Source organism: Gavialis gangeticus, unplaced genomic scaffold, assembly GCF_001723915.1.
Source record: "Gavialis gangeticus isolate Ggan-Ray unplaced genomic scaffold, GavGan_comp1, whole genome shotgun sequence".
Lineage (NCBI taxonomy): Eukaryota > Metazoa > Chordata > Crocodylia > Gavialidae > Gavialis > Gavialis gangeticus.
In genome coordinates this window covers 12,321,503-12,343,470 of record NW_017729032.1, presented here as the reverse complement: position 1 = coordinate 12,343,470, position 21,968 = coordinate 12,321,503, and the positions used below count along the sequence as shown (strand labels likewise).

The window sequence follows — 21,968 nt, the reverse complement described above, 5'->3', positions numbered from 1 at the left end:
CAAGAACGCAGCTAGTCCCTTGTTGGCAGAGCTGACACACAACACTACTGATGCTCTCTCTGGTTAAACTCTTGTTTTATTTGTGGACACAGCTGAGTCGGGAGGAATCTTACTTGTGCTATTCTGAATTGGGACTAGCTTGTAATACGTGCCTGTGTAGGGAATCAGCAATTCCTGTTGAGATCAATGGAGACCCTACAGTTGTGTATCAGGGCCTAAAACTTTGCCCCTAACACTGTAAAGCTGATGCAATTTCAGTTCATTCTGTTTTGTTTCAAGGCAGCATTTCTAACTATAACATTGACATACCAGTCTCATGCGTCAACTTTCAAAATAAAGCTTGTTCCAGGAATTGTCTAAGTAGCATCAGCTATTAAATTGAATGACAACCATCCCACTTGTCTATACCACCTGCACTTTTGTTCAATAATCTTGAGTTGTCCAATCCATCATTCTAGTTCTACTTTCTTTGACTTCTTGTTTAAGCAGTTGTCAAGACCTGAAAAGATTTGGTAAGGATTTAATGCATCTTCATTGTGAAATCATGAGCTGTTTTAAGTAACTCGTTTCTAAAGGCATATCTGTCTGTATGTGCAGTGTTCATGTATTTTGTCTTGTAACAGGTTCAGAAGAAGAATTAAATCCTGTTTTGATGGCTTTGAAAAGGAGTGCAGATAGGAAAATGCCTTCCAAAAGTCTAGAGGATATTTCATCAGCCACATCAAGTGAGCACAAAGCTTGTCTGCTGTCTTCCATGCCCCTAAGCTTAAAAGTGCTTGTATTAGCTCTCCATCCATCTTCAATCACTTGTGCTTTCATACCCCAACAATGGGATTTGGCAGAAAAACTATTCTCAGAATAAGCATATGATGAAGGACAGAGAAAAACAAAATAGTACGTTCTATGAAGTAGTATTGCAGTACTTCATGTCCATTTTGAATGTCATTGCCAGCTGCCACATCTTAATATAAAAGCAAGTCTCAGTTGTAGTGTGCTTAAGACAGGCATGCCTTTTTCTGTCTCTTCTCTGCCATTCTTGTAGCCATCTTAACAATTACATCTGCACTGGCACTGAATAGGAAAGTGAAGATAGCTCTTCTTGATGTCACCATTGTGCTAATTTGTATAAGTAAGAAGACTTAAGCTTTAAACTTTTTAAAGGTTAAACTATAGATGTCATTCTTCTAGACTGAGAGATTGAACTCATATTTTTGTGAGACTCCTTGAAGTATTCTAAGTTTTTCTTTTGCCAGATCTATTCACAAATAAGTTACTATATTTATGGAAGGGTGGGGGGGGTGATTTTTTTCTTTTTCTAAGTGGGACCTGGTCTATGCAGCAGACTTCTTCCAAGAAGCCAATCTTGAAACTGGTCTGTGTTAGCATGGCTTTGCATACAGAATACTTTATAAAGTAAGGGGATTTGCAAATACCCAACAGGGGAACTCTCCTCTGTTAATGTACACACAAGGTTTGGCACAAAAATTAATGGGGGTTTGTATGTGAGAGTAAGTCTGACTTCAATAAAATTTTGCCTACTTATACCAACAACGCATTTAGCTTTGAGTTCGTATTCAAACTATGCAGTCAAATATGCTTAAACCTGTGTTTGGGGCTGTGAATCTTTCAAAATCTCATCTTCCCCATTATGCCCAATAATTAACATGTCAACATATAAAATTTAATATAATGAAAATTATTTGTGAGTAGATCTAAATATTTGGGACGGTGTAGGCTATTGCAGATATTTTACATATTTGAAATAAAGGCATAAGAGCCCTTTTATGATGATGCCAATATGTGCCCATAGCTAGCTGTCACTGCTCAGGAACAGCGCTGCAATATATTGGTTTACACTGCATTACCACTGACAAGAACTACCCTTATAGTGCATAAGTTCATCAGCCAAGTAGAAATTATCTTTTGGAAGGCATCTCTTTGTGCATTTAACCTTGCATGTGGCTTTCATTTTTTTTACTTTAATCTTTCTAAGCTCTGTGGTTGCCGCTTGTAATCTGTGCTACCTTGAACAGATATTTCTAACCGTGTTTTACTTTTACTTTTTCCCTGTGCAGATACAGGAAAAGTAGATATTCCGAGAGAAGAATTAGTTCTTAGTGCTGAAGATGGTAAATATCTTATTTGTGTCTGCATGAGAATACTATTCATTTCCAGTGTCCTCCACTTAAAAGTAGAAAAGTTGTCAAATATAAGGATTGCATTGTTGCTGTAGACTTAGTAAAATTTTGCATGATTTGAATATTTTAGTAGCATTTCTCTAGATCTGTTTTTATTTCAAAGTAACGTGTTGGCATTATATTATGTCCCACCATTATTATGAAACACTTAGTGCCATTTAACAGTGTATAATATGGGCACATGATACAGTCATTCCACATTGTGCAGAATTGGCCCCTAAAATATATTTGTATGGTTACATGCTGCACTGGAGGACGATCCCTAGTGATCACTTAAAACACTAGCCAGAATGTCTCGGTCAACACCTTCAATTGTTGGCAGTGTGCATCACTGTCTCAGTCCAACAAAATAGAATCACTTGCTCTGAGATATCAAATGATTCACTGGTTTAGCTGCTGTTGATACAGACTATTTCCTGACTTAACCTGCATTGTACGAGCTAAATTCTGTATCAGTTACACGTATAAAATTCTCATTTATATCCTTGAGTGTGTGGGTGGAGATGGGATCATTACAGGTTCCAAATTTTAAAACAAAACTTGTTTAAGAATACAGTACTTCAAGATGTACACAGAAAAAATGACCAGATTACACTGAGATGCTGACACACAATATGGTGGTATGTAACATATTGCTTTTTCCTGTTAAGTTGCAGTACAGTGACATCACAGTTCTAGAATTAGTCATTAAAAGCTCTGTTTATTCTTATGGAGGTTTCTGCATGTTTGTAGTTAGTCTGTAGTGGCACTTTTTTGGCCCATGTCTTGCTGTCCACTGAAATAACACACTTAACTTTTTGAGTGTTCTTCTGAAATGGGGATATAAAGTAATGGGTTTCAGGAAAAGGAAACTGTGCTAAGTATGTTTGTATCTGATCATTTAGCTGAAAGACGTAACTTTTTCTTCCCAAGTAGGAAAATTACTCTTGTGCACAAGCCAGTTTTGAGGACTGACAAAAATACCCATTTAAGGTGCGATTTTTTTAGCAGTGTTTGGCACTTGGCCAAATTGTCAGTTTTCAGTGCAGAGAGTCATGTCAGTATTAAACTCTTTAGAAATCCCACCTGTAATTCTTTGGCTTCCCTTAAAGCCTATAAACTCCAATTGCCATTGTGGTCCAGATTCTTGAAAGAGGAAAAACCATATATATGTGTGTATGTAGATATAGATATATGCAATAAGGGATTGTATTGCATCTTGGAAATCTTGTCTAATGATTGCAGGAAGGACAAAAGGATGATCTTGACTTTCATGTATAAAATCTGTTGGTTCTGCTATTATCCGTGCCTGATTAGTTCTTCTACTCAATGACAGATGTATTATTCTCAATGTTGCAATTCTGAACAGATCAGAAAACAGATGAGCAACAAGAGAAAAATGAAAAAGTTCCCGGAAGTGAGTAATAGGATCCCTCCAGCAAACAAAAGGATATAATTCTTCATTGACATAATTTTAAACCTATTTTTAATATCAGTTAATTAGTAGTCAGTCTCCACTAAGTGCCTGTGCCCTACAAAACTCACAACTCACTGATAATATTTTGTTTTCAGTGTACACAAGGTACATTTTGTTTCTTGAGGAAAGTGGGATTGAAAGTGCTTGACTTCTGATAGGCTTTCTTGTGATGCTTGCTCATGTATTAATCTTTAGGAAGGCTTACAGTTTCTGGACTATTTTGCCTGCATTTATCTTGCATGCATTTTGCCTGCATAGGGCATGCTATCAGAATAGCACTTTGTCCTGGGACAGTGAGTGTGATTTTTCACAGTGAAAGGAATTAGTGCATCTTGAAAATGTGAGGGCTCGTCAACCTGAGAAGTTTAAACTGGTGCTGGGGTTCATATGAGATGGGGCTCCTTGTATGGTCATGGTATAAAAGACTGGAAAACTGGCCTCATGCAAATTGGCATTTTTAAAACTAGTTCCCATATTTCAGCTTTGTGTGATGACTCAAACTCATCATTTAGAAGAGAAATATATCACTAAAAATATATATTTTAAAAGCTGAGATCATAAGTCAAGATACCACATGGTAAGGGCATCCTGAAGCTCAGTATGGTCTAGAACTAAATCCTGTCCATTTTACACAAGTGACCCTTTGACATAAATGTAACTAACTGTGTATAGGAGGGCAGGGTTTAGCTTTTTTGATTCAATATTAAGAATAGAGTGTGTGGTTCTACTTTCTTAGCTACTTTGTAATACCCATGTTAACATTGAAAGAGTTTAGCTCCCAGCTCTGTTCCAGAAGAAAATCAGAAATACAAATATTATCAGGCAGACTTTGAAAATATTTTCCAGTTAAACTATAACTCCTTTGGTCAAAATGTAGGCAGTGCCTAGATTTGTATATTATAAAAGATGCAGCATTTCATATTTACTAATATGTAAGGCATAATCTACTCAAGGAGGTTCTGTGGCCTGTTTTATGAGGAAGATCAAATTTAGATGATCTTAATAGTTGCTGCTGGTATTAAAATCCCACAAATCTATGAGATCTTGTCTACATGTTATGTTGCAGCATGAGCATGTTGGTGCATTTTGTCCAGACTAATTATCCTAAGCTTTGCTTACTGGGACCTAGTTCTTGCTAATGCCAGAACCCCGAGTATATTTGAAACTTGATTGCTGCTCTTCAGTTTCCACAGTGCCTTCAAAACCTGATAACCAGTTTTCAAATCCTGAAAAAGTTAAAAGGCTGAGCAAGTCGGTACCAGCATTTCTACAAGAAGAGGTAAGTTCCAACTTTTTTGGGGGGAAAAAAAGACCCTAAAACTTACTCCTCCTCTACTTAACATGCTTTTCTACCTCTGCTTTGTAGTAGATTTTCAGGCCTTCCAATTCAGCTTGTCATTGGATCAGTGATGTGCAGCTGAAGAATTTTCCTAGAATAATTTTTTAAAAATTTATGTCAGTCCTCGGAGGCAGTTATAAGCACCATGTAGGCCAACCCCTGAGTGCAAATATCAAATCATTGGTGAACATCAATTTAGCTTGGACCCAAGAATCATGTGTCCGAATGAAATTGCCTCTCTCCTCAGGCCATTTTGCCATAGTTGAAGTCAACAAGGAACATAAGCTGGATCCCCTTTATAGCAACAACAACATTATTATTAATGATGGTGATAATAATAACAACAATAATAATGTTCATGCTGACTGGGTGGCTTCAGATTAATGTGGCTAACTACCTCTTTCTGGGAGAGCACAGACTCTGGAATTTGCTTCACCATCTCTCTCCTACTCCAGAAAATACTGCATTTTGTACCTTTGAGGAATGCTGCAAAAGGTATCTGGCTGGCAGCTTTTGGAGAGAGCAGAGTTTGTTTTTCCCTGAGCAATGAAGTATGGAAAGGACTTTCTGTTGGTGGCTGGCTGGGTTCCCATTGGGACAATTATGGAAGTGTTTTGGGGAGTTCAGCATGTTGTAGAATTAGTGAAGCCATTGCTGAGCTCTAAGTAAGTTATTTTCTTAGAATTTTAATCTAAACCGAACTTTCAAAAAGTTTTTAAACAGAACTTTAAAAAAAAAAAGATTAGACTAGTCATTCTAGTCATTCTGCTTCTGATACCTGAAATGATCAAACCTGGACCTTTGGTTTGGAGGCTTAATGTACTTTGGAATAAAGAAAAGAGAGATCTCCTGCCTAGTTGTTTATTGCTGATATTGTAACACTAGCTACTCAAATGACCCATAGCTCAAACTTTTTGGCATGTTTTTGAGGATGCCAGTTATTGGTCATCAGGTGGCTAAATCACCAAAAACAAATTTAAAACTTGTCAGAATTAGGGAGGACCCTTAGTGAAACAAGAGGACCTACACTGAGGCAAGGGATGCTACTGGTCAGGCTAGAAAGGCGGGATAACTTTTTTGCTACTCAAAGGAACTGTCAATTCTTAAATTAAAAAAAAAAAATCCAAGCTGTAGCAGGACTGAGTCCCAGGGGGAGCCATGATGTCCCCTGGTTGTCTTGTGAATCCTGCCCTGCTCCAGCTCTCTGGATACCCTCCTTCTTTGTTCTTGCCTGCCACTCCTTGCTGTGAATACTTTATATGGAGAAAAGGGAAGTTGCTCCAGGGTCCCAGAGTGAGCCTTTGTCTTCCTGAAGCCTACAGGCTCCTTGCATCCCCCCCCATCTGTCTCTGTTTCCCTTCAGACACTAATTCTGGCTTTTCTGGCCCATCCATTCCTGGCCTGTGGCCCCATCCTATCTGCCTGGTTGACTGTGCCCTGCCCAACTGGTCCCGGGCTGATCTCCATGGAGACCCAGCCTGCCTGCTCCATCTGGTGCCCCGGTGGTGGGTGTGAGGCAGATGGGCCAGGGTGCCCAAGCAATGGGGCTGGGTCCAGTGGAGGTGGCGGCAGCGGTGATACTGGTAGTGGCAATCGAAAGGAGCTGCCACTGCTGGGAAGCAGAGTCCAGCTACTGCACTGCCCCAGCCCTACTGTGCACCTGGGAGCAGTGGGACCAGCTGCACATGCCATGCTTGGGCTGGGCAGGGCCAAGGGGCCCACTGTGGACTGGATAAAATCCCTTAGCGAGTTGTATTTTGCCCATCCGGTCTTGCCCTCTAAAGGCTCTGCCCCTCTTGGGCTGTACTGTAGCATGTGCCCTGCCTGGGGGGCTCGGTCCAGTCCACCGGTATAACTATAACAAAAACATTAGCATACTGGCTACAGCACAAGCTCTAAGCCTACTGGCTGTGTAACCCTCTCTTTCCCTCCAGCCAGGCAGTCAGACATTTATTCCCTACTTGCAATCCTCATGTCAAGCAGATCCCAGTCGGTCATAGTCCTCTCATGGCATAGCTCCTTCCCTGGCTGCTTGCAGGCCCTCCTTAGCTCAAGTGCTGGGCTTGTACAGTTCTTAAGCCCTGCCCTTGCAGGTCATGTGGCTCCCCAGCTGCCACTGGTACTTCCACTTCCCTCTACTAGTTAGTCTCCAGGGCAGCCTGCAGCTGCTGTGCTAGTCTTGGTAGCAGTGCCTTCCTTGCCCCAAGCAAGGTTCTGCCCTATTGTACTATCACAGAGCTGCTAGCTCTGCCACAGGCACTCTGCTGCTCAGGCCTTCTCTGTCCTATTGTCATACTGCAGAGCAACTGGCTCCTCAATAGGCACTCATAGTCTCTGGCCCCTGGCTGCCTGTTTCCCTGCAGCCAGCTCAGTAGGTGCAGTGTTCCCTTCCACCTGGGGAATCTCCCTGGGCCGTCTCTTCTTGCAAGTAGCAGGAGCCCTGGGCTCCCTGTCACACAAGCCCCAATGTTTTAGAAATAAAATAAGGCTTAGCCTCAAATACATTGGCCATGTCCAGATACTCAGTTTCTCCCAGGAGAATTCCTGCTGACCCAGGAGAAACCATAAGTGTACAGATGTTTGTGATTTTTCTCTTAGAGCAATAATGAGCACTTCAGGAGAAAAATAACCTGGGAACAATCACTCCCAGGAAAATGAATGTCTGTACGTGCTCTCTTCTGAGAAGCCACAGCACCATCCTCCGGCCCAAGGTTTTCACCCCCCACCCTGCCAGGGGACAGCTTTGCTCACTTGACTTTGCTCCAGCTTAGCAGAGAACAGAACATCCCCCTTCACAATCCCCACATCGTGCTGGAGAGAGGCACTGCACAGCGTCGGCACTGCAAGCTCTTTGTTCTGCAGGGGCTCAGCGTCGAATGTCTGTTCAGGCATTTCCCAGTAATTTTCTCTGTCAGGAGAACAAATGTGGGGGAATTCTCCTAGATTATGTAACTGTATGTACACAGCCTCCATCTCATTTCACCCTTAAAAACAATGCATATCAAATGGCCAATGTTTAGCCTTTTTATTTAAAAGCTGTCAAATTTACACGTACTTTCACAGCTCATTTCAATTTAAAATACATTTCTAGGAGCATGAGGTATATGATGCAGATTGCAGTATTTGAAGGCTTTCATGGCCACAGTCTGTAGAAATGCTGAGAGAAATCTCAAATGATATGAGGCCTATTAAAAACCTAGAAACTGAAGATTGAAACCAGCCAAAACACTTAGCATCTCTTAGTTTTTGGTAACATCACTATGTGCATTCTTGTCATGTGAAACTATGATTATATAATGCACATTGATAGCTAAAACGGTGATCAAGGTTGACTACACACAGGTAACATGGAGTAGATCCTTATTGCCTATTCCAGCCCATCTCTGGGACTAATTATAAAAGAATAATTCCACATTTTTATTTTTGTAATGCTTTGTCATTCCAATGTTTGTACCATATATTTTGGTATTAGTTTCTTACCGTTATGGTAAATGAAGGCTGACTGTCCAAAAAAATAACCTGTACTCCAAATACAAAGAGCAGCAATTTGTCACTGAACTAAGCTTTTAAAACACAGGTGTATGTTGCCTTCACAAAATACACTTGCAAGTACATTTGATAACTATCTCTGCTTAACTTGCAGCTGCTCCTTGGATATTTCCTAGGTCTGATACAGCCATGTGAAAGACCAAGCATTGTCAAGTGGATTAAAGACAGGACTGGGAGTGAGGAGACATTGGGTTGAATCCTTCCTCTGCCACTGGCTTGCTGTGTGGCCTTAGGCACATCACTCAGCCTAGTTCTATTTATTTCATCTGTAAACACTTCGAGTCAAGTGCTGTTTGACCATTCTATATTTATTTTTAGAAAATATTAACTTTTTGAACCCACAGTTGTTTTAATTTAAGTCTCTTCTCCTAATCAATGTTGATGGGAAGTCTGAGGTGGGAGCAGCTCAGAATTTCAAAAGTCCACAGGGGAGGGGGAAGGGGACAGGGAATTTTTCTCACTAAACCTGTATATTCCCATGTGGCCCACAGTTGGAGTTGGTTATATTTTATACAGTGACATGCAGAGGAATTTCCAGGGGAGTTTACAGAAGTGGGCAGACATTGTTTTCCCTGTTACACAACAGCAACATAGGCAAGGTGGCTGTTATTGTGTGGCCAAAGAGTGGCTGAGTACAGCAAAATGCGTATTTCTTGATGTAACTGCTAGGCTGTGCTTCCTCTCTTGCAACAAATTCTTTTCATAATTGCAACCAGTCATCAGAGCATCTTCCATTGATTGCCTTTCATTCTCTTTTAGCACGATGGCTACTTTACGAGATGAGTGAGACATGACAGCACGTAGTATACGGGGATTGGTTAAACTTTCTAGAATTGTGATAATTTCAGTATACTGGAAAAAGTGAAACTTTCTACTGCAATTGTTCATGCTTAGAGTAAAAATATTTTTTACTTTGCCCCTTCTGTGAAGATTGATAAAGATTTTTAACCAGGTAGCAGTTTTTTTAAAAATGCCCGGCTTTCATCGGAAAATGTCCCTTTACCCTATTCTTGTTTTGGCAAAATTTAACTTGCTGCATGCAAAAAAAGCAACATGACCTACTTTAAGGAAGTATGCAGTACCCACTAGGGCATGCGATTCCTGGTATCCACTGACTCCCAGCATTTTCACATCTGCTTTTTAAAATTCCGACACTTTTTTAGATGTTCCTTGTGACTAAGTGCATACACAGACTTTCTTTGTGTGATGTTTTGTAGAGTGATGACAGAGAGACAGATACAGCATCAGAAAGCAGCTATTCCTTTGGCAAAGTCAAGAAGAGCCCCAGCTCTCTAACCAATCTTAGCAGTTCCTCTGGCATGGCATCCTTGTCTTCTGTATGTAAACCAAAGCTTTGTTTTAATGGCACTTTGCTTTTGCTAGTCTTGTCTGTATCACTCTAATTCCTTTGTATCTTTCTCTGTAGCCTTCCATCCCTGTTGTATCAGTCTAATGTTGTTTGATGCTCTATTTCTTTGACTTCAGGCAGCGTGTAAATGTAACAAATTATATGTTTATTTTTTTTAAAAGGATTATGGCATTACAAATACCTTTTATTGTTACTGAGTGAAATTACTTTTCATATTACTGTAACATCTAGGAGCCTTAGTCCAGTGGTTTCCAAATATTTTGGAAAAAGTCATCTGTCAGCCCTCAATTTCTTGTGACCCACCATGTGCTCTTATGAGAATTTTTAACTGAAAAATGGTGGTGGTGGAGGGACAGCTGATCCACAGGACACTTGCTTGCTATGGCCACAGTTTGGGAAATGGTACAGTAGCCAGAACCCAAATGACATAAGGTGCTATAAGCATGCAGAAGAAAGTTGTTCCTACCTAGAGACTTTGCAGCTTAAAAGGTCAGAGATGACATGCCCAGATAGATGGGGGTGGGAAAAGGGTACAGAAAGCACCAGGAAGCTGGTTAGAATGATTAACAATGCTATCAGCACACTGGCAGCTCAAAAATCATTGAGTTTAGCCTTGGCCTCATAGCAAAGGAGAGTTTTAAAAAAGGGATTTGAATGATAAATGGCTTTTTAATATCTCTTTATTTGTACCTCTCCTTTTCCTTTCCATCCACCTCTGTCATGTAGACACACTGCATATTTTTCCCTTCTCTTCTATTTTTGGCATGCATACAGTGCTTATCCCCATAGTACCTGTCCCACTTTCTGTGGGGAAGAATGGCTAAAGAGGCAGTTACCAAAAGCATTTAACTAAAGAACACTGTATAGGGGGTGGGGTCTCTTTCTATGGAAATATGTTGGTAAATATGTTTGCACTTACATTTTGCTTGGGATTTTTCAGGGTCTTTTAAACATCAGTTTTCTTTTATAATAAAAACTTAAAAAATGGATACTGTTTCTCATTGGATTGCTTAAAGTCTGTTATGGTTAAACATGGGTTTAGTGCAGTTGTTTCTTGACTGTCTCTGAATTCTGTACAGGTGAATTTCTTCTCTGAACTTAAACATTTTGCATTCTGATAATGTAACACATATCTGACCAGAAACAAAAACTAAGAACTAAGAATGTTTTCCTTTTGCGTGGTACAGGTGAGCGGAAGTGTGATGAGCATCTACAGTGGAGACTTTGGCAATGTGGATGTGAAAGGGAACATTCAGTTTGCTATAGATTATGTAGAACAGCTGAAGGAGCTCCATGTTTTTATTTGTCAGTGTAAAGACTTGGCAATTGCAGATGTTAAGAAGCAGCGTTCAGACCCGTAAGTGTAATCGTGGTTGCAGTTCTTGCTGAGACAAGTTTCACTGTTGTGTGTGGAAACAGCAAATTGAATCTCTTTGTCAGTATTACCATTACCTTGGCTAGGGAACAACAACAAATGTAAGCTTCCTTAAGAGCGCATAAGCTGCTATCTTGATTGGTTGCTTGACTTTACAGAGTGTAGAGAAAACAAAGGTGCATCCGTTGCACAGGTCAGAAATCACATATACTGGGGATGCTGTACCCCCAGCCCATGGAGCCATGTCCTCTGGCCTGTGGAGTCCTTATAGGTCTAAAAAATTGGCAGCAGGGGAGCAGTAGCAGTGTTAATTGCCACTCCCCCGCTGCTAAATTTCTGAACTTGTGAGTAGACCTGGAGGCTGGAGAGTCTGGCCCTATGCACAGAGTTGGGTGTGTGGGGCTGAGACGGAGTAGTGTGGGATCTGGGCATGTGGGGCATCTGGAGTGCTAGACAGTTGGGTACGTAGGGCCAATATACACCACTGCCATATACGCTGCGACTATAGATCCATTTACTTTCATGGCAGAGACTAATGTGGGAAGCTCAATTTATTCAGAGCTCTGAATCCCATTTTTGATGCTCAGATGAACATTCTCAATTGCAAAGCCTCACTGATACAAAACATAAATAGACATATCTAAATGAATTTGGTTGTTTTACATATATAAAACCACTTCTTACAGACACTCTGCATTCACAAGGGTTGGGGACAAGATGATCTCAGTGTTCTCTTGTCTCCACCTTCTGTAGTTACGAAAGTGTGCATTTATACTTTACATAATGCACAGACTATTACTGCTTATTCTTAGATTGATTACTGAGAAAATTCCTTAAAGTGGCAAATACCAAATGACTTGAATGCTGGGGAGAACATGTTATGCCAACTTTATTGTAATTGGGGGTTGTTCTTCTACTGTCAAATAACTTGTTTCATTTTGGGTTTTGTGCAATTTGGGAGAAAAAATATTGTCTTATTGCTTTACATGATATTTTGAAGTCCTTATCCATCTTTTGATTGTGTAGGTATGTAAAAAGTTACCTGCTACCAGAGAAATACAAGATGGGCAAAAGGAAGACCTCCGTGAGAAAGAAAACAGTGAATCCTGTCTTTAATGAAATACTGCGGGTATTTATTCAGCTAAATGCTATATGTGTAAATCTTGAAAATTTAAATCCCAAATATTTCAGTACTCGTATTCTAAACAGACCCAAGTCTTGGCAGCTGAGCATTTCAAGTGTGATGTAAAATTTGTCCTTTTGACTTTGAGACATGGGATTCAGAACTTCGTTATTAGAATTTGGGGAGATGAGAAGAACAACAGTAAAGGAATTCTAATACTTGGCACTTGACATCCACAAACTGCAAAACATGTCCCAAAAGAAGATATATTTTCATTTTGCACAGAAGGGAAACTGAGGCACAGAGCAAGATGGTGGCAAAAATATCCTGAGGCCCCGTTAACTGGTCCCATTACACAATCTCTTTCATAATGTTCAGTATTTTTGGTTCACTTATTCACTGGCCTTGTGCATGTTGCATCTCAGTTGTCACCAGAAGAATTGGCTTTTTTTCCAAAAATGAGACCAGAAGGAAATACAATCTCGATAGAGCACTATAAATTGGGAAGCCTTACGTTCCTACCTAAGTTTTGCCATTAATCTGTTGCATAAGCTTTGCAATTTAGCAGGAGCAGCTTAGAAACAGGGAATCTTGCACAGATGACGCTGAGGACCCTTCTGATGCCGAGTCTGACTTAATTTCCATGTGTGTGAAGCAGAAATACCTAGCTCAAAAGAAAACGTTGAAGATTAAATGACGTTTACACATCTCTTTCAAAATGAAAAGCCAAATATCCATAGTTCCAGCTCTGACAGTTTATGTAGTTTTCACAAACCTAGGCCAAACATGAATTTAAGTATCTAAAAAAAAATGCTATGGCTTGCAAAGTAGTGAACCTTTCCTATGCATCTCTAGACTGAAAATGCGTTGCTAAATGAACAGAGACAAATTTCTTAGTACAACTGGATTTTTTTCAGTTTCATTGTTCCCAGACTCTGGGGGTAATTATTGGCTTATTTAAAGTCCAATTTTGTTGTTTCACTCTGCAGTATAAAATTGACAAGGACCTCTTAAAGAACCAAACGCTAAATCTCTCTGTCTGGCACAATGATACGTTTGGACGCAATAGTTTCCTGGGTGAGGTGGAGGTGGATTTGGGAACGTGGGACTGGAATGACAGAGTGAAGAAGCAGATGAACTGGTTCTCACTTAAGCCAAGGGTAAGTTCTTATATTTTTTATATATATGAACTAATGTGTATGTGGGCCTATGTAACTTCTAAGCATAGGCTTCTATTTGTCTAGACTTGGAGCCTTTCGCTTTTCACCCTCTCTACCCAGTCCAATTGTTGGTGGTGTAATTACAGGTGGTCCTTCTTCCAGACAGGCACTGGGACCTTCAGGTTTTCTAGTGAGTGTCTGCCCAGTCAGATGCCTCTGAAGAGAAGCAGAAAGTGTCTACCAGCCCAGGGAGTGAAAACCCAAATTGACTTTCATAAGTGTTGGGCTGTGTATGCTACACAGCACAAATGGGGGCACAGTTCATCAGTTGTATCCTGCTGCACATACAGATAATCTATGTAGGTTCCATATTAAAATGATTTCCTATGTGATCTAATGGCATGTCTGTACTAGGAAGTTTGAGTGGTTTAACTAAAAAGGCTGTTTTGTTGAACCAGTTCCAAAGGTGCTATGGATACCCAAAATTTGGTTTAGAGGCTGCTTGAGTCTGTTCAATCAAAACTTAAAATAAGCCATTTTTTTTAAAGTACCCAGATATTAGTTTGGATTTACTTTTTTAAGCAACTCTATTGTTATTTAACTTAAAGCTAAATGAGTCATTTTCAAATTAAAGTAGTCCTAGAAAGTATGGTAACAAACATTGTATCTCCTTACTTATGTTTTCAACACGGTTGAGGTGTGTTAGACAATAGAAAAATGGGGATTAAAAAAAAGGAAGTTGAGTCTAATCTTCAGCTCAGGGTAGGATCAGCCCTGACTAAACCATTCCAGACAAATGATTAACTTATACTTAAAAGCTACCAAGGATGGAGATTTCACAGCTCCTCTAGGCAATGCTTAACTACACTCATACTGAGAAAGTTCTTCCCCATATCCAACCTAAATTTCCACTGTTGCAATTTGAGACAGTTAGTTGTTTTTTTTTCTTGTATCGATAGTTCTTCCTGCCCCCTACAGCCACAAAGAAGAGTCCTATCACTATTGAATGAAACTAGGTACTTTGTTTTCATGGTAGCCAAAGGTAGGCTCAGTGTTCCTTAACAGACCCAAGACAAGATTCATGCGTGAGAGATCATATATTCTAACTTTAGATTCGACACCTGAAGGGGAAAAGAATAGAAAATGTTTTGAAGGCAACGTACCATTCTCCCTATAGTTTTATTAATATAGTTGGAAAGGAGTCACCTGCCTATGGTCTCAGGCATGTGCGTCAAACTCACCTGGAGTCCCAGGCCAGATCTAGACCATTAGGATCCTCATGGGTCAGATCCAGCCTGAGGTGTACGGGTGGCTGTTGTGGCCAGCAAGTCAGTGGGTGTGCCAGCAACAGGAAGGGTTTTGGTGCCAGTGAGAGAGGTCCCATAATTGCTGATCCCGTTCTACAGCCGGCCATGAGCCCCAACTTCAGGGAGTTTAGCAGGCCAGATAAAGAGGCTCTGTGTGCTGGATCTGGCTGTGTTTGATGCACCTCTCTTAAGTTTAACCCATTTACCATACCTTATTTCAAATTCCGTCTTTTTCCTGCACAGCAAGACGGGAGGGACTAGAGCAGGGGTGGGAAAAATGTGGCCCATGGGCTGTGTGGCCTGCCAGGCCATTCTATCTGGCTCGCGGGGCCCCTAAAAAATTTAGAAAATTAATATTTATCTGCCCCTGGCTGCCTGTCATGTGGTGCTTGATGGCCTGACAAAACTCAGGAAGTGGCCCTCTGCCCGAAATAATTGCCCGCCCCTGGACTAGAGAATGCAGGTTCATAACAGCGAAGCTGTGCATCATGCTGTAATACTTCGGTAAAATGCTTTGTTCCTGTACTGTGCTCTGAAAGATTTTGTACTGGTAAATTGTAACTGATATCCATATGCAGCATGTCAGGTGCTATTTTTTGCTGTGCACTGAAGGACATTCAAATTTGCTGGCTTTTCATTTCACAAATCCTGTTCATTTCACATTCATTTCTTGTGCGAGATGCTATGAAAGGGGGTATCATGTGACATGAGATTCTGAACAGTTTGAGTTTTCTTACTTTCAGACTCCAACAGCAGCTCTCGAACTAGAAAACAGAGGAGAGATGAAAGTAGCCCTCCAGTATGTCCCAGAACCTGACGGGGGTATGTGCTTCTTTTTTCATGTGCAGATTTGGGAGGGGAGTTGGTTTTAAAGCCTTTTTTTGTCAAGTTCAGCACTTTAATACAAAATAAAATCTTTCTAAACAAAGTAAAGCTGGTTTTGAACTTGAGGCTGCTGAGATTGTTTTTATTAACAGAGGAGGGAAAGAAGGAACAGCTGTTACTCAAACAAGATTATACACTTAACAGATCACATGGAATGAGGCTCCTCTTCTCTGTGCAGTGGCAGTTAGCTGTGTGGGCAAAATACCCACTTGCTAAATGAATAGTAGTAGTCCACTGAACGTGAGCAGCATCACATGTGGGAAAGAGTAGTTACTGGTTTGAGCATGGCTTACTGTAGCAAAATGCTCTGTAGGTTGCTAGTTCTCTCATAGTTAATAGTTGGCTGGCAGGAAAAGGGTTTAATTAAATAAGAACAAATTCATCCCTTTTTCTCACCATCTGTGAGGTAAGTTGGGCAGGGAGATGGAAGAATAGCAGAATCTTCCTGAACTGAAATTTATTCATATTTAAATTCCCATTGCTCATGTACCTAGAAATTGTGTATGCGCACAGTGAGCATTAGCTGTCAGTAAATACATACAGGTATGTTTGCCTACCTGAAATTTTGGCCCCAAGAAAGCTAATGTGTATGTAAAATAAGCACGTTATTAATTGTATGCATTAATATAGTATGAGGAGCTCTAGCTCTAGACCAGGTCCCTATTCTTCTGGGCTCCATGTAAATAACAAATGACCTGAGCTTTCTGATACTAAGTAGAAGACGTGTTAGACATGGGCAGAGGGGGAGACTGCAAGGAAACTTAGACATAGCATTGGTCTGCATGAAAGGCAGGGAGCTTGGCATACCAGTGGCCTAATAGTTGCCAAGATGGCTTGGTGGCAAAAGTGTTTGAAAGGTAACGTAGTTTTGCAGTTTTTCATAGAGTTGTTCATTTTGCTTCTCACACTGCTTCCAAGAGTGAGAAGCAAACTCAGAGAATGTAAGTGGGTGCTAGGGGCTGATTGCGTGGGTGAATTGGAACCAAGTTGATTTTGATGCAGGAGAGGCTGCGAAGGACCTTAAAAGTAAAGCCTGTTAGAGACAGTGTTATTGGTAGAGGAGTGCAAAGAGCTGGATAAGCTGAGAAAACTACCTTTGCATTCTGAAAAGATACAAATTGGGCAAGAATGCATTTGTTCAGGACAGAGAAAAGGCTCCTGTAATCATCAAGATGAGATTCAGAAATAGACGTCAGAGCCAGGCTGAGATTTTAGTTTGGACAGAAGGGACAGCTCTGCAGCAACAAGATAGATCTGTGAGTCATGCATATTGCTGGATTTTTGTGTGTGCAAATAAGTTTATCCAGAGATCACCGGTAGAGAGCAAAGGGAATGGAACTAAGGAAAGACTCACTTAGGGGACACCCACAGAAAAGCTGGGGAGGGGGTGGTGGAAACGAGGAAGAGTCTCTAAGCAACAGCGGGAAGGAGCACTAGGAAAGGTAGAACCAGGGAAGGACTGTCACAAAGCCCGAGGGAGGACAAGATTTCTAGAAGGTGGCTGATGGTCCACTGATTCTGACCTTTCGTTGGAGGAGGTCACTGCCGAACTTTTTGTAAGAGGAGCTTCAGGGGAGTGCAAGGTGATGGAAGAAGTCTAGGATGAGGATGGACAAAAGGAACTTGAAGCAACAATTGCAAACTGTGCTTCATGATTCATAAACAAAAAGGAGATGGGGAGGAGGTGGGAGAGGGTCAAGGAGTGTTTTTTCGATGGAAAAGTTCTAAAACCAGATCGCATCGTGAGGGGAAGGAGCCAAAGGAGCGAGAAGTGAGGCGGAAAAGTAAATGTTACTGTTTCTCAGTGTCGCTCTTCACAAAGGAAAAGGAAAGCAGTAAAAGACAGGAACTGCTTCACTCTCGCCATTGACATACAGCCAAGTTCAATGCGGGGGCGGAGTGTGGCAGGTTAGACCGCACAAGGAAGCATACAGCAGCCTCGTCCAGCCGAAACAACAGGGAAGCATGCCTGTCACAACTGACAGGTCTGCCTTCCTCACAGTTTTTGGTGCACGGATCAGAGGAGGCGTACTTCCAGTTGCTCTGACTGTGAAGAAATTAAATTTGAAGTAAATTTAGTATGATCTTCCCTTGCTTTCTCCCTTCCTTTTGCTACTGCTTCTTAGTTATAAATGTGCAAAGCAGCTGTTGCTAAAGACTTGAATTTCTGAAGGAAGGGAATGTCAAAATGTCTCCTACTTGTCCCTTTTAAAAGGAAAGAAGATCTCGCCCACAGGAGAGGTTCATATCTGGGTGAAGGGATGCAACGACCTCCCTCTTCTGAGGGGCAACAGGCTCAACTCTTTTGTTAAATGGTAACAGGACTCGTTAGTAACAAACCCTTTTTTCTTTTCTTTTTTAATCTAATATTTTTCTGGGCCTTTCTGATTGATTTCCTCTTAATTTAGATGAAGAATATGTTGGTACCTTCCTGGGTCCTATCTCTACAATCCCATAAACCAGTGATTCTCAACTTTTTTAGACTCAAGGCACCCCTTGGAAAATGCCAGCTTTTAGCTTTCACTTGGTTTTCTTTTACTGCAATAAATACTAGAGAAATTCTAAATAGATGGATACTAGATAAATACTACATACATTCTTCTGTTGCGGAAAGCTCAGAAAGACCACAACAGGTCAGACTGCTTTTGATGCTCTGAATTCCTATTTGAAATTTCTCTGTGTTATCTTGTGAACTGCCTGTAGGTGTTCTCACACATAATGATGCTAATGTGACACTGTACCCTTAAACGGCTGTCATGGCATGGACTCACTGCCAGCATTTTGTCAATATTTACCCACTCACCAAGCACACTGCCTATGGAGTTTCCCTTTTGACTTCCGGTCTTTCACTCTGTCCCCCTGACTCCTTGGTTGCCTGGCTGGGCAGAACAGCCTGCGAGTCCATCGGCCGTCTTCTGAAGTGTGAGGATGGGGCAACTCCATCGGTGTCGGAGAGTGCGGGCACATACGCTCTCTCAGAGGCAGTGTGCGCTCATTCAGCACCCAGGGTTGGGAGGAGGGTGGTATGATGATGGCCAGTGTAGAGTGGGTCTTCTAAAGGCCACAAACTCCTGGAAGACCGATTCAGGCTCAACATTAGGAAAAACTCCTTCACAGTCAGGGCGTCCAGACTGTGGAATAAGCTCCCTCCAGAGGTGGTGCAATCACCTATCGTGGAAATCTTCAAGAGGAGACTAGACAGTCACCTTGCTGGGGTCGCCTGGCCCCCAGTTGTCTTTCCTGCTTGGTGCAGGGGGGTGGACCCGATGATCTTCCAAGGTCCCTTCTGGGCTTTCAATCTCTGAATCTATGGGGGCGGGAGTCTGTCACCCTTTCAAAGCTGGTGCTCTCTCACCCCACTCGTTGTGCTACTGAGCTCTCTTCCTTTTGTTTTTTGTTTTCTCTTTTAGGCTATAGCCTTTTCTTAGGTACCCCATAGCATATTCTTACAAAAGATGTTAAGGAGTACCTATGTTATTGCATACAAGAGCGTGAGGCCCAGTGTGTAAATGCCATGTTTCTTTTCTTTCCAAAGTACCATTCTGCCAGACACTAGTAGAAAAAGCCGCCAGAAAACAAGATCAGTGGCAAAAACTACCAACCCAGTGTTCAACCACACCATGGTTTATGATGGCTTTAGGCCTGAAGATCTGAAAGAAGCCTGTGTAGAACTCACCGTCTGGGATCACAACAAACTAGTCAATCACTTTCTGGGAGGTCTCAGGATAGGTCTTGGAACAGGTACTGACTTTTTTATTTTTTTTTTGTTCATCCCTAATTTATAAAATACAATCCTGATCTTGCAAAATATCACTGAACAGACCTGCAGATATTTTACTGACTACATGGCTCCATAAGGACAGAAGTGGTCAAGCTGTGTTGGGAGGCATGAGCCTAATTGCGTTACTTTCCATTCTCAGAGGTGCTGATCATCTACAGGTTTTGTCATGGGTAAAAAATAGTCCACTGCTTCAGGAACTCGGATTTGAAAAATTTGGCTTACTTTCTCTACTGTTAGGAATCCTAACAAAATGAGCTTACATACCATATAATAGACAAACATGAGAATTCAGAGATATCATGAGGAACAGGATTGCTGGATTGATTTTGCTCAGCTCTAGAAGGTTGTCTCTGCTCTAAGTGTGAGGAGAGCATTTGTGGGGAAAAACAAGTGCTTTAAAAATGTTTAAATATTCTAGGTAAAAGTTACGGAACAGAAGTGGATTGGATGGATTCTACTCTGGATGAAACTGCCCTATGGGAAAGAATGATGAAGTCTCCAAACACATGGGTTGAAGATACGCTACCACTCAGGATGCTCATGATAGCAAAGCTGACAGAATAGGAGGATTTTGTAACTGATAATGGCCAAAACAGATCTTGGAAGTTGTGGGGAAGGAATAAAATAAAGCTAGAAACTTGGTGGACTTCATAGAACAGTATACTGTGGCAGATCTTTAGACAGCTGTTTTTGTCTTGTTCTTCATTTGTGCTGCTAAATGCCTGCAGATTTTTTTTTTTCACATGAAGGCTTTTCATTATTTGCTCACTGAAAATGAATGAAAAGAACAAAGAATGGTCTAACAAAACGACAGCATAGGTACCAGTGGTGTGTTTTAGAGTTGAATGGAATACCTAAAAACTGTTGGTGCTTCGTTCAGTAAGTTTAAATTGCCAGAAGATTAAAACCAAAAATCTGACCCTTTCCAGCTCTTTCCAGAGTCATTTGCAGGGCACTGTTACTGGGCTGATAAATGGACGGTACCTCTTTATATTCGCTACTGTGGGTTAATGCATCGTTCAGGTTTTCTTAGCAAAGGGTGTAACAGCCATAGTTCATAAAAGGACTTCTATCTGTTTTGAAATTTCCAGGCCATGGTGAAAGTTTCTAAATTGATTAGAAGCCTTCTATGAAGTAGCGGTTTTGGTCTCATTCTGGTAGGGCGCTTGGTACCCTCAACTCCAGCCCAAGTCAGTGGGAACAAAGGGTTGCAGAGTACGAAGAATCAGTGTCCTGAAGAGGGTTTGACATTGTGTGTTACAAATGTTATTAGTCTTAAACGAATCTCTAAACTGGGGAGACTGAATGAAAATGGTGACTTCTAATGTACTTTGTTCAAATGTTACTCTGAAGAATCTTTTTTTTCCCCCCTCTTTGGTTATATTACTGGTTTTATTATTGTAAAATTGAATATTTATTTTTAAAAAATGTTCATTGCCTGCACCCAAGACTGATTTGCCTTGTAGGTGTGTGAAGCACTTTGTACTTCAGTGTCATTACAACACAGCAGGGATTGGGATGTTCTTGGCTTAAACATACCTACAGCATATGCAACAGGAAGCAACTGTCTCAGGTCTACAGGAATGTAATATAAGAAAGCTGAACATATAACTGGGGCAAGAACAACAAACCTAGGCTTTTAACTAAAAGCAGCCTCTTAAAGCTACATTGTGCTGGGAATAAATGTTTAATTAAACAATACAAATGATCTTATATTTACATCTTATAAGTCTATGCAATTTTCATATTGTATTGTAAGCTACAGTCCTCAAAATAAATGCACGTGTTATATCTGTGTATGTAGTTGTTATTACGCAGAGCTAGAATCTGGTAACTCTCTTTATTAAATTACATATGAGGAGGGGGAGAGGGGAACGGGCAGGTATGGGATTGGGATGTCTGGGTTCTTAGTTTTGCTGTTTTTAATGGAAATGAAATTAATTTACGGCAGGGATCAGTAGCCTTTTAAAGTTGCAGGCCAAATTGACCAAGTTAAGTCCCACTTAAGGGCCCAGCTGCTCCTGTTGCTTTTTTCCTGTGGCAGCAGGGAAAAGTGACTGCTGCTGAATGCTTCCACTGCCAAAGCCCCTTGTCTGCAGGCCACATGAAAATGCTTTACGGCTGAATGTGGCCCAGGGGCCATAGGTTGCCAGTTCTGGATTTATGGAATTTTGAGTGACAATTTTTTCCCCCCAAAAGCACCAGTGTGTCATAGCACCAGTCATGGCTATATTGCTTCCTACTAACTTTCCAATTATGGGTATTTTAGGAAGATAAGGGCATAGTAATTGCCTGCTTTTTTAAATGCCCTTTTATATAAAGAAACAAATTTCTTTAATTAACTTTAATTAAGAAACATTTTAAATCAAATTTGCATCTGTATTGTGATAATATTTCATATTATCTTTGCATGACCTGCAATTTAA

General features: G+C 40.9%; 1 protein-coding gene across 5 annotated transcripts in view; it reads left to right on the top strand.

The window, feature by feature from the left end:
• SYTL2 (synaptotagmin like 2) overlaps positions 1-21,339 on the top strand; it is a 74,506-nt gene extending 53,167 nt beyond the window's left edge. For 2 of the 5 annotated variants that reach the window (XM_019524613.1, XM_019524617.1), the window contains exons 9-20: positions 624-725; positions 2,076-2,129; positions 3,547-3,594; positions 4,839-4,933; positions 9,760-9,879; positions 11,099-11,268; positions 12,313-12,415; positions 13,399-13,569; positions 15,620-15,698; positions 17,977-18,076; positions 19,297-19,502; positions 19,961-21,339. In XM_019524613.1, the coding sequence (XP_019380158.1) occupies positions 624-725; positions 2,076-2,129; positions 3,547-3,594; positions 4,839-4,933; positions 9,760-9,879; positions 11,099-11,268; positions 12,313-12,415; positions 13,399-13,569; positions 15,620-15,698; positions 17,977-18,076; positions 19,297-19,502; positions 19,961-20,106 (1,394 nt within the window). In that variant the 3' untranslated portion in view covers positions 20,107-21,339. The remainder of the gene's footprint in view (positions 1-623; positions 726-2,075; positions 2,130-3,546; positions 3,595-4,838; positions 4,934-9,759; positions 9,880-11,098; positions 11,269-12,312; positions 12,416-13,398; positions 13,570-15,619; positions 15,699-17,976; positions 18,077-19,296; positions 19,503-19,960) is intronic. The other 3 variants (XM_019524614.1, XM_019524615.1, XM_019524616.1) reach the window with 3 other exon arrangements.
• The last annotated feature ends 629 nt before the right edge of the window (positions 21,340-21,968 follow it).